General features: G+C 35.0%; 2 protein-coding genes across 5 annotated transcripts; one reads left to right on the forward strand and one right to left on the reverse strand.

Annotated features, from left to right (window-relative positions):
- Positions 1-696: 696 nt before the first annotated feature.
- Positions 697-4,128, reverse strand: LOC134270157 (deoxyhypusine hydroxylase-like). Its single transcript, XM_062752338.1, has 4 exons — positions 3,736-4,128; positions 3,131-3,207; positions 2,006-2,249; positions 697-1,125 (listed from the first exon to the last, which is right to left on the reverse strand). Exons 1-4 carry the CDS (start codon positions 4,016-4,018, stop codon positions 806-808), a joined length of 924 nt encoding a protein of 307 aa, XP_062608322.1. The 5' UTR covers positions 4,019-4,128; the 3' UTR covers positions 697-805.
- On the forward strand, positions 4,107-10,384 carry LOC134270156 (guanine nucleotide exchange factor C9orf72-like). Of its 4 annotated transcripts, XM_062752335.1 has the most exons (10): positions 4,145-4,196; positions 4,496-4,683; positions 5,250-6,209; positions 6,658-6,771; positions 7,238-7,366; positions 7,655-7,771; positions 8,244-8,437; positions 8,698-8,755; positions 9,361-9,470; positions 9,611-10,384. In XM_062752335.1, exons 3-10 carry the CDS (start codon positions 5,673-5,675, stop codon positions 9,807-9,809), a joined length of 1,458 nt encoding a protein of 485 aa, XP_062608319.1. In that variant the 5' UTR covers positions 4,145-4,196; positions 4,496-4,683; positions 5,250-5,672; the 3' UTR covers positions 9,810-10,384. The 4 variants fall into 4 exon arrangements, with proteins under 4 accessions (XP_062608317.1, XP_062608319.1, XP_062608321.1 ...); XM_062752333.1 differs by lacking the exon at positions 4,496-4,683 and having other exon boundaries at positions 4,107-4,196; XM_062752337.1 differs by lacking the exon at positions 4,496-4,683 and having other exon boundaries at positions 4,155-4,182.
- The last annotated feature ends 2,654 nt before the right edge of the window (positions 10,385-13,038 follow it).

Raw genomic sequence — 13,038 nt, forward strand, 5'->3', positions numbered from 1 at the left:
GGGTTGCGCTGACAAAATGTTCATCTGTATATTCAAGGTATGGTCAAATATCTAAGTTTTAAAGTGTGGAAATTCCTGGAAAAAATAAAGGAATCGGAATTTCCTGGCAATATGCACATCTACACATTGTGTCCTAAATATCTGCAAAGTTTGACGAAATTCTGTTTAGTGGTTTATGAGGAGTTGCACTGACAAACTATTCATCTCTATATAAAAGGTATGGCCAAAACCTGTTTTTAGTGCGGAAATTCCCGGAAAAAATAAAGTAATAGGAATTTCCTGGTAATATGCACATCTACAAATTGTGTCCTAAATACCTGAAAAGTTTGATGAAATTCTGTGCAGCAGTTTATGAGGAGTTGCGATGACAAACTGTTCATCTCTATATTCAAGGTATGGCCAAATAATGGAATCGGAATTTCCTGGTAATATGCACACCTACACATTGTGTCCTAAATACCTGCAAAGTTTGATGAAATTCTGTGCAGCGGTTTATGAGGAGTTGCGCTGACAAAAAAAAAAGGACTGACAGACTGACTGACTGACTGACACTCTGACGGACTGGTCAAAAACATTATACCTCACGCAACTAGTTGCGTGGGGTATAATAAGTACATCTAGTGCATATACACTGCTAGGTTATGCAAAAAGACAGTAAATCTAGTTTTAAAGTGATTAAACTTAAACGAAAGATGCCTATATTTTTTCTGTTTATTTACTATCACAATCCCATTAGAAAGTATATATGTAATTTATCACACAAGAAAAAATAAAATCAAAATTTGAAAGCTAAAATGCTTTATTGTTAACTGTTCACTGTATTTAATTTAGCCAAACCATCAGCATATTGAAACTGATCACTGTTTTCATATTCACTGATATCTAGTGCTACAATACAGCTCTCTTTGACCACTCGTTCATTGTCCTTCAGATAAGCCTCCAAAATCCTGGTGCATTCTGGGGTAGCAATGGATCCCAGGGCCTCAGCACACTCATGTCTCACCATTGGGTTTTCCTTCATGTCTTGCAGATTTGTCTTCAGCTCATCCACACAGGCATCGCTCTGAATTTGGCCGAGGACGTAGGCAATCTCATGGCGAAAGAGGGCACTGCTACTCTTAAGACCTAAGGTTTCACCAAAATGAGAGTTACACATTTTTTTTCATATAGATTAAAAGAAATTTTCCCATCATATTAATTCAAAAGGCAAAGTAATAAGTAATATAAAGATCATACTGAGGCCAAACCTATAACCCACATGACAATGCCAAATATAAACTTCATTTGAAATGTAATTCAAATTCTGCTGCAGTTTGGACAAGATTACCTCCTGCTCCTTTCAACTACCCAACTGGCAAAGTGGTTAGACTGTACAGAGTACTGGAGTAAGGATGTGATCCCATATCATCCATACATCATTAGTTTAAATTCCACAGTGGGACTTATAGACCAGACCTTTGGCTGATATTTTCCTGTGAGGCATTACTAGTGCAAGCACAAAGGTGATCAATCACAGTTCAATGGTACTTAGTGCAGAGCATAAGTTTAAATTTGCAGCCCACCACTGGCAAGTGGTAGCAACTCCATATCAGTGAAAAATTCTCAAAAGAGATCTTAAACAAACACCCCCTCCCTCCCACACACATACTTCACTATACCAATACTTTTTGAAGAAATTTGGAAACCTCAGCTTTTATCTTAGGTGAGCTAACAATGCCAGACAACCTTCAATAAAATATAATCTCATTTGAGTACTATAAATCACGTTTTATTTGCGAGAACTTAATTTTCGTGTAATTACGCGAGACAATGAGCTGGCGAAAATTTAATTCTCGCGTTTAAAAGTTTTCCTTACGATTATATAGAGGAAAAACAACAATTCGTGAAAATTATGTCTCGCTAATAAAGAGTCAATGACTATCTCGCGAAAATAAGGAGTCACGAAAATTTAGTGATCTACAGTATTTGTATCAGTTCAGCTAAAAGGGCAAGACCAGCATATTACCTTTTGCTAGTGCTTTTACACTTTCTGTTGTTCCTATATTTCTGAGTGAAAACATTGCCCTGTATCTCTGGAAGAGAGGTAGAGACTCGTCCAACAAGATATTTTCCAGTTCTGTGACTTCCATTTTGCTTGTAGATGGAGCTGGGTCCACGGACTTGTAGGGATTGGGTAACAAGTCCTTCTCCTCCTGCTGGTCGTTTAGCCAGTTTAACCTCTGGAGAGCTAACTGGCAAGTTTCTGCAACCTATGATAGATGTAAAATCATTTTGTACAAAGGATTGCAAAGGAGGCATACAGATTATTATGCTCAAGTAAGTCACAATGACATAATACATGTACTCGCATACTCTCTCTCTGGATAAATTTAGCTTCTCACAATAATTATATTTTACCCTCATAATGATTCTTACAGGAAGACATCTGAGTTTTGTCTGAACTAATTTGAATTTTCTTTGGGAAGTGTAGTTACATTTGGTCTTTAAGTTTACAAGGGGCAAAAAGTTGACAGGCTGGTGACAGACAAAAAACAAATGTAAGAATGACACAGGTTCAAAACTAATTAGAGAAGGTTTCAACCTTACTTGAACTTTTAGCTCAAGCCAGAAAACACATCCACAGGCCTGTACTCTACACTTAATATGTCTACTATTATTACATGACAGGTAATGAAAAATCAAGTCTCAGTCCAGTTTTCATACTGATAATCTTTTTCAGATTCAAATCTTAGGTCTTTGGCATACTGTGCCGGCACTCTTACCACTGAACTCTTGAGATCTGATATTTTGTCAGATCTTTACATAGCTGATATTAGTAACCCACACTGATCATGCTGATAGACACCTATATATATATAATGCCTTATATTTACTGTAAATCAACTTTTATTTGCGGCAAATTTATTTTGCAATTTACTGGGGGCAAACTAGTTTGCCACAATTAATTTTTGTGATCAGGTCTCGTATGATCTGTTGTAACTAGACACAGAGACTTTAGGAACCATGCAGTTCATGGCTAGAAATATTAACGATGACGAGGCTCTCGCGAAAATTTCTTGCACATGAATATAAGTTGGTTTACAGTAATTGGTTGATGTGCACATGTACCGAATACACATGACATACATACCTCTATAACTGGATCATTTTGGTATTCCTTTAAGATACCCAAAGATTCCTGAGCTCCAATAGCCCCTAGAGCCTCACCTGAAATCATATTAATATTTGACTGGTGATGTAAAACACTGAACAGATTCAGAAATAAACATACTCAACAAATTACATTGGATTGATGGCATTGAATATTAACAAGAAATTTATTTCTACAAGTATTAACTAAGATTGAATAGAACATAAGAAATCTACAAGTGTGAACAATCGATGATCCATATGTAAACTGTCTAGGCTGACAGTCAGATGTTGAGAAAAGGTCTAACATAGATTTTAGTTACCACAAATTAAACCATCCTCGATCCCAAAACATACATGTGTAACGGGAGAGGAGAAAATGCAATGGACCAGACTGGGATTTGAGCCCAGACTCCCTGAGACTCTGGTCAGGTGCTCTATCAACTAAGCTATCTGGCCACCAGCGATCGAACCTGGCTGACCGCCACACATGTATTTGGAGAGTCAAAATGTCAACGATAGATTATCTGGTCACACACAAAGGTACTGAAGTTAACATGCTGAACCAGCAGGTTTCATTAATCATGTAATGAAGTTCAGGCTTACCTGCTTCATGACGAACCATTGCCTCTTGTGTTCGGTCAGCCAAAACGCGAGATAAGATACCCAGAGCATATTTATCCTGCATTTGACCCAGACAATAGGCTAGTTCATGTTTGAGAAGGGCAGATGTGTCGTCAAAACAGCTTGAAATGAAGTCTATGGCTTTTTCTCCCCCTATGTTGCGTAAAGTAAATAATGCTCGAAATCGGTCTTTCAAAGGTTTTGTTTTGTCAACTAAAATGTTTCCAATTGCTTCCACAGAGTTTTCATTTACTAAAGTCGTCATTCTTCTGAGTATTGTGGAAGAAATGCTAGATCTACTAAGTTAAAGCTGTTTCACAACGTTTTACAATTTCACATGTTGACTTACAAACCGGAAGTAAAGACGAAATGTGGTTTTCTCATACAGAAGAGTCTTCATCATCTGACACACCACACAGGGGCAACCCGGTAAATGAAAGAAGGTAACTTCTTGCATTGTGCAAATCCTGATTGCAAAAAGAAAAGTATATTTGATTTTTCGATGTCTTAAAATGGTTTGAGTGAACTGTCACAGCGATAAATAGTTAGGAAACATTGATAACTAGATATCACAGCATACTTCAAAAATGGGGGGGGGTACCTCACTGTTTACAACTTTAAATGATCTTCCCATTTATTTCTATCACCTAATCAAATTTTGTCTGGAATATAGTAAAACAGAGATCAAAACGATGAAAAGATTATGCAGAAAAGTGCTCATGTATTGTCTGTGTAATGATAGAGGAGAAAAATGCAGTGGACTAGACTTGGATTACATGGATTATTGATACCATGGCCTTGAAGTGACAGGTGAAAGATTTGCCATGGTGGAGGCTGGGTTGATGACTATAAGAACAAAAACTAATAAGGAGGGAGGAATGGTTCAGTCAGATGTGATCGCTGGTGGCCAGATAGCTTAATTAGACTTTAGTAAGGCACCTGACGAAAGATTCAGGGGGCCTGGGTTCGAAGCCACTGCATTTTTCTCCTCTCCTATTACATCTGAAATTCTGAATAGCTAAGACCTATTTTTATATATGATAAACTATTTGAATTAGTACTTATATACTACCTGCACTTTTTTGATGACATTATAGTGAACTTTTTGTTATATGCTTTCCTCTTTTTGATAAAGGAATCTATCAGAATCTGAGACTTCTGCTTTGGTGTTGCATGGTTTCTTGAATGTTAAATAGCTAACAACAAAAACTATAATTGTTATAAATTAAAGTTGTCTGAGTTAATTTTAGATTTATCAGAAAACTCTATCATCATACACGATATACATGAACTTTGCAATACTTAACATTTTTTTCGTATTTGTGTCATTTATAATACCTTATATAATATGTAGATCACTTACCTGTATGTCATTTTTCAAAATCCAAATTATTTTAAATTATAGAAAAATAATTCATTACACGTAATCTGAATTTAATGTTTCTGGGTTCAACATTTTTTAAAATATACTTATAGTTATAACTCATTTTTTGTAGGTTGTGATTTTTGAAGAAATTTATCAAACTAGTACCCCAAGGTCGATGTTAATGCAATCCTTAGGAGGAGCAGGAAAACTTTTGCTATGCATGAGGATTGGCTGACAGAAATCCAGAACCGAGAGGGCTTAATTCTACTGTTTGTCAACTACACATTCTTCTCCATTGTTTCTCTGGTCTGCCTATTGTTTGTACTATGTCTTACACATACAACTTCTCCTCCAAGTGACATCATGTACTCCATATCATTTATTGCCAATAGCTTTGTGCTGATCAACATATTGTTGGCTGAGTATGTTGTGTATACCATAAACTCTCATAGAGAAATCAAAGTTATGTGATAAATATTCATAAAACATTGAAGTTTTCATCACTGAAAATATCTCGAAAAGTGAGGTGGACGTAGAAAAATAATACAAGACTATGTCCTCCTCCAAGAATATCAAACAGATGATTCGGAACATCAGCGCCGGAGTGATTCAGATTGGAAGTCAGGAAACGGCTGAACCCAGTGAATCATTTCCAGGGGACATAACTCCACTGAGTCCATCATCCAAATTTACAGAATCTAAAATTGACATCCCAGGACAGAATTTGATCAAATACATGGTTTTGTCTCACTGGGACAACATTCTAGGACCAAGAGTCGTTCATGTGTGGAACATGGGATCCGGTTCACTGGATTTGAGTTTGCTTTCACGGATCAGTAGTCAGGGTTTGAGTGGCGAGATCTGTCGAGATGTGACGAGCTTTATAGATCACAAACTCTACGAGATTCAAGAGGCAGATGTTTTTGTGACAGCCTTTATTTTTACAGCACTTGGTATCACTGGACCCTGTGTTCATGCTTTATCCATAGTCATACAAAAAGCAGACATGGTGTTTTACTTAAATATTCAACAGCTGTTTCAAAAGTGTTTAGAAAGAATTGTTGGGAAATTCAAAGTTATTCTAAGTCAGGTAATTTCGGTAAAAAACTTTTCATTTTAGTTTACTTGATCCAAGGGCCTGGTTCAGTTTTCTGTTCAAATTTTGTGTGTCTTTCATTTGCCTATACTCTGTACATATGTACAACACTAAATTACACATTATGCCAAAAATTCCACACAAAATGGCAAAATAACATGTACATGATGTATACTCATTTTTCGTATTTGCTATATTCTCACAATTAACTTCATGTCAACTCACAAATCTTGCCATAAATTGTTCCTCATAATTTTACTTTAAGTTAATTTTCATTGTAATTTGACTATAATAACCATCTTTTTAAAATTTTCAGAAGCAAGTTTTTAACTTTGAATAAGGTGACAACATATGTTATCAACCATTTCAACAGGGTATTTTGATTTTCATTCTCACATACTGAATGAAATTTTAATTTTTAAGAGAGAAATAATATTTTCAGGTGTCTGTAGACTCAACCCTAGAAGAAACCTACAAAGAATTCGGTGATCTTTGTCGGCAATGTATTGAAAACATAGGATGTCTTAAAAAGTCACGCTTTCCTCATAAGATTGTGGTATGTTCAATATAGAATTCTTTCCTGTGTTTTAACTTCTTCTTTTGACTATTTTCATTTGATTATTTATATGTATTTATGATATGGGTAAATTAAAACCAAGGATCACATCTGTTCATTTATTGAACACCAATGAACAATACAGTTTCATGTTTAGGTCAGTTTGTACACACAAACTGAGCAGTTAAATATTTTGTAACATATCACCTGTTGTAGGATATGAAAATGCCACATTGTGTTCCATATGGAATTCATTTTTCTTGCTTCACTAGTAATTTCATGTGATGTTACCATAGTGATTGATTTGTACTCAATGATAAATTGATAAGCACACTCAAAACTTATTATTTCAAATTTGATGGATTTTAGTTATCAAGAGTAAAATACAAAAAGAATCACCATTTCCATAGTGTTTGAGATAAGTTCAACTATTATGACCACTAACTGTAACCTTTTTGACTTTCAGTTGTCCTCTACATATCTGTGCCCGGCCCATCATCTGGACAGGGATTTCCTCAGCTGTTGTATTAGTTCTCATCTCACAACATTTGGCCGGAGCTTGGTGATAGGTGAAAAAGCAGATCATGTCAATATGGTAAAATAAATTTTCCCTGTCTTTTTCATACATTATTTCAGTATGAAGATAATGTTTACAGTCAAACCTTATCTTAATCTTGATGGGGCTCAAGATATACATGTAATTGTATAAGAATTTATCATTTTAAGGTTTAAAAAATATTGAAAGAAATAGGTAGGACTGCTAAATCACATAATCATTTCCCTTGTATTCGAGATATAAATGTTGGGAATACATGTAGTAGTAAAGCTCCTATTGTCAATAGCACTGATTTGGAATGATATTTTTTGTTTTGGTTCACTGCAGATGCTGAAAACCCTAAGTTTGTTTAATTCACCAAAAGAGAGATGTTGTTCAAGGCTAGTCCAGCAAAATGAATCACTTCATTACCATCATGATATGTGGCTACAAGGCCAAGTTCAGGTAAATACCACCATGATACAGTGCATATGGCTATAGGCCAATTTAGATAAATACTACAATGTACTACTACATATGGCTACTAAGGAAAGTCAAGAGAAATGCTACCATTGACTTGCTACAAGGGTAGGTTGGGTAAATTCAATTGTGTGACAAAGGAGCTCAGGTAAATATCACTACAATATTTGACCACAGGAGGACAACATTCAGCTATACCTCTATGCTATAAGTATGTGACCACAGGGACAAGTTCAGGTACATCTCCATACTATGTGATACAGCCAAATTTCATTTTATTGAAATCAATGGAACCAAGGAAAACTTCAAGATATAAATTTATGAAAATGATCACATTCTTTTGTACTTTAAATCTGTCATATAAAACACACATAAATAAAAATAAGTGTATATGCCTGTGAAACATTTTCTTTACTACCCGGTATGTACATATTGTATTAGATATAGATCCTTTCAGACTTCAGACCACCTTGATTTACCTGTGTCGGAGATCCTGTACAGTGAGTACCCCTCCACCGTGATAGACCTGTCTCAGAAGATGGTCCGGGAATCCCCCACCTACACAGATCATGTGACCTACTCCCACGATCAGCGGTACAACGAACTCATAGGTCTCCATTATGGAGATACAGAGTCCAGTATTCCTCAAGGGTAACTCTGCATTGATATGAGCATGTATATGGAAATGAAGCAGTGTAAAATTTATTGAATATTTAGATATGATAAAATAGTACAGTATAGTATTTCTTTTTTCTTTACCGTAGTAATGCTATAAAATTCATAATGAATAAAAAGTTGATATGAAGCCACTTTCTAGCTGAATAGTTTTTAGAATTAAATAAAATTGTGAAGTATATTTCCATGTAAGTGCACTATATACTGAATAATTATGTTATTTTTTTTTTGTTTAGTGAATTGTTTTCCCTGCATGATAAATCAGACACGCTGGTTACAGGACTTCTAGATGAAGTAAGTACAGATGTACTCAAATATTTATCAAGCATTATATTGAATCTGATTAATATAAAATTAAATATTTTGTGGACGGGATCAGGAAATTTGGAAGGAATGAAAAAAAAATATCATATCCTAGAGGTTAAAAAAGGATTTGAGTGAGGCAAGTTTATTCAGTCAGTAGGATAGTATGGTGTCCCTATAGGGCTATTTGCAAAAGAGTGACAGCATGTAAGGAATAACAAAACTAGGGCAAAGTGACAATGCGCTAGTGCATTGTTCACAACATTACCAACATGCCATCACACTATCACAGAGCATGCCGTCACAATGTTCACACTAACGCAACTTATCTATTGTGTGTTAACTTGTATACAATGCATCTATGCATTGTTACAAAAGTGCCAGTGCATTGTCACATCGGTTAGCACATTGTTCTGTCATAAACATAAGCTGACTTTCAAAACTTCCACAGAATTCAATAAAATGCCATTTAAAAACTTCTGTTTTTCAATTTAAAAGCTATAAAATTATTTTCACAATTGTTCCCAAGCATAACAACTAGCAAACTATGAAATTTGCACAAATGAATTATGATTTTTTTTTTCTTTATTTTGTAGCTGGACAAGTTGCCGGCAGAGTGTGGGGTACGGGAGGCCTATATCCAGCAGTTTAACAGGAGTATACAACACAAGGCTTTATGTATCATCAAATACATCGAAGGAGAAACGTAAGTATGGTGAAAAAAATCTTAAAAGCTCAGACAATGTTTTACCTAAATTTGTATTACTTATCGTATACATGTAGATAGAGTGTTACATGATAAGTACTGAATTAATTTCACAGAAGTATTGTATTTCTTTTTTTTAGGAACTCCGGGACTCTTCCATTCAAAGGCAATTTTAAGAAACTCCAAAAAGATTTATGTATCCTGACAGATGGAGACTTTAAGATTTATTTATCTGCTGCAGAGAGACTAAAGCCTGGTTTATATTGGTATCTGTACTCTCCAAAATATTCACGGGAGCAACCCATTCCTTCCTCCTCAGGCCGGCCATTCGCTAGATAGATGTGGGATAATATAAATTTTATTTGACAGTAAATCCTTCATCTTCACATCAACCATACAATCGCTAGATAAGCTAGGGATTGGTTTTTTCAGAGTTTCAAGATGTATTTGGTGGATAGAATAATCTTGCAGTATTTAATTTGCAAAACTGCTGTAAGAAATGAGATATTGGTTTTAGAAAGGGAGTAACAACAGATATAAGCAAATCTGTGATTTATTTAAACCATTGATTGTAGTTGAACAACATTTTCTTCCAAATAGGTCTTTTAGAAATTCTTGTTACAGATAATAGTGTTGTGTATTACAGCCTAGAACATGTATTCTTTATGAGCATGTGCATCTTTTTTTTATTTTGTAATTTTTTGTTCATTTTGGTTTTTTTTAATTTGTTTGTCTACCTTTTTTTGAACTGGTACATTCCAATATAAATACAGGTACATCTATTATGGTTTAAACAATCAAGAAATACACCAAGGAGAAAACACTTGATATTTAACCCTAATGAAACTATGCTTGTTAAGTTATTTGTCATTGAAGCTAATTTAAGTGAAGTAAAAAAGGTAAAAAGAAAAACATTGTTTCTCTGTGTGTATAATTCTTCATGCCCTATAAATTTTACTTTAAATAGCCCTTGGAAACACAATGGATCAGTCTGGGAAATAAAAGGTCACTACAATGAAACTTTTCAGGGTTATTTGAGTGGAGAATAAAGTAAATAAATGGTTGTTTCAAGGTTTTTGTTTGGAAATAAGGAAATAATTCAAAATGGTACACAAGTTGTAATTGTGATGAGTTAGGTTTGACTGAAGAGATAATAATTCATCATCTTTACAATTTCTCCTTTTACCTTTAAAATGCAAGTTAAACTGTAAGGTCAAGAGATTAAATATATTGATAAATTCAAGGTAAAAGGGGTAAAAGAAATGAATTAAAATTGCAGATCTTGTGAGAAGGAATACTCTTTGGAAATTTGGAAGGCCTAGAACCAGAAATTAAAGTTATGGCCATGGTTAAAGTTTTGCAAAAGTAGATCAAAGTCCAATGGTGAAAGGTAAAAACTCAAGGGAAGAACTTGTCATACGGAATACATCTTCCATATAACAGTTAAGCAAAATTTAAGTTTTCAAAAGTGGGTCAAACACAATGTACAATACTGAAGCCCTAACCATTCAAAACATGGGCAAGGTTAATGTTTTTAGAAAGTGGGTCAAGGCCAGAAGGTCAAAATTTTTTATACCCATAGGAATCCTTATCACAAAAATATCATTGAGAAGTGCTAAGGTCCTAGCACCACCTTCAAAAGTTATGGCCAAGGAAAAAAAAAGGTTAGGTAAAATTTGCAAAAGTGGGTCAAAAACTCCAAGGTCAAAAGGTCAAATATATTGTTCCCCAAAGGGAGAAAGGAAGGTCATCTCATAATGAATACACATGTCAAACATAACAAGAGGCCTAAGGGCCACGTCGCTCACCTGAGCACAATGACTTGGGACAAAGCAAAAAATCAGTCAAGTATTTAAAATTATAAATAAGACCAATCACAGCGTTGCTGTTCTCAAGAAGATTTCAAAATTAAATGTATTCCATGATTTAAACAAACTTGAATCTACACTACCTGATGGTGTTTACATATAATAACTATGACCAATCTTGGCTTTGCTATTCTCGAGAAGGTTTTAAAGTTTGGTTGAAATTGGCCCAATGGTTCTTGAGATGATGATGAAAATGAGAAATGTGTACGTCGACAACGACAGACAGTGGAGAAATTCTGATAACAGATCGAAGGCTCAGGTGAGCTAAAAAGCCATAGCTCCAACTTATTAAAGTTATGGCAAGTTAAATGTTTTGGCGGACAAACAGATGGAAGGACGGACAGACAAGACAAGTACTATATGCACCTGAATCTTTGATTATGGGGCATAAAAATATGCCCATTGTTCTTGAAAGTTTTACAGGTATTAAAATACTAGTAATGAATTTGTTTTTACAATAAAATCTTTTTTTTTAATAGCAGATCAAGTTGGGCGTAGTGTGAACACGGGAGGTTAAATTGGAGGGACATGCCTCCACCGGCTGTTTTTTTTAAAGTTATATTGTCATGATGATCTTTGAGAACACTTTTAAAAACATTCTGCACAAAACTGGTGTCGGTATTCCTCCAATGTATTTTTTCAAGAATGTCCTAGTGCGTTAATTCTTTGTCAAGTTGAAAATACTACGGTGTCCTCAGGTGCTTCTTGAGTGGCCCCATGCCCTTCCCCCACTCCCGACCCCCCAAAAAGAGCGATGCGCATACTTTCCGCTATACCGATCTTTAAATAATATGGTTACGTTTTAAAATTAATACTTCATCAGGCGCAGATACAGGAATTTTTTTTCAAGGGAGGGGGGTCCACCGTGATCCCACAAAAAACCAACCCACATTTCTTGAAAAAAAAAGAACCGTAAACTCCTATCCCAAACGTGAAAAACTTATTTCGTGGGGAGGAGGGGTTGTGACTTCTAAAGCCTAATATACCTAGACCTATGACTTTTCAGATAAACTTAACACCGATCCGCGTTTTCCAGGGGAGTGGGTCACTTTTAGTTGTTTAGTATATACATTTAATATCACTGCAAATTCTAGGTGAAAAGGGGTTGTTCTGCGCATGCTACATTACATACATGTAGATATATTAACTAAGACTAAAAGATCATAGGCAACATTCGCTCTTAAAACGAACTTTTAATTATTAAGCTCATTAACAACATTTAACTTGCGCACATGATATTGGTTTTTTAACAACATGCAATCCAAAACTTATCAAAAGGGGACTTAAGAGTTTTTAAAAATATATATGATGACTTGGAGATTTTGAAGTTATTTGCCGAAAGGAGTCGGTCAACATCTGGCACAATACGTATATAACCGTATAATCCGCCAAGTTTTCTTAATCCATAATTATAAAAATAAAAGAGGAAATACCCCCCCCCCCTTCCCCTTTCCATTTAGACACATTTTATACGTTGAAATTTTGATGACATATGCATTGCAGTGTTGTGTCGGGCTAACATAGTGATAAGGAATGTTTTTTTGGTTAGTATGGGCTCTTGAAAGGTGATACTTTTAATTTAAAGCTTGAAATAAAGGAGAAAGAATTGCAAAAAAAAAGTAAAGTTTTGTTTGAAACAAATGAGGCATACACCCTTTTAAACGTCTTAAAATCCCCAATTAAAACATATATATCTGATT

Source organism: Saccostrea cucullata, unplaced genomic scaffold, assembly GCF_032062105.1.
Source record: "Saccostrea cucullata isolate Sc308-1 unplaced genomic scaffold, CSIRO_AGI_Scuc_v1 ctg1269, whole genome shotgun sequence".
NCBI lineage: Eukaryota > Metazoa > Mollusca > Bivalvia > Ostreida > Ostreidae > Saccostrea > Saccostrea cuccullata.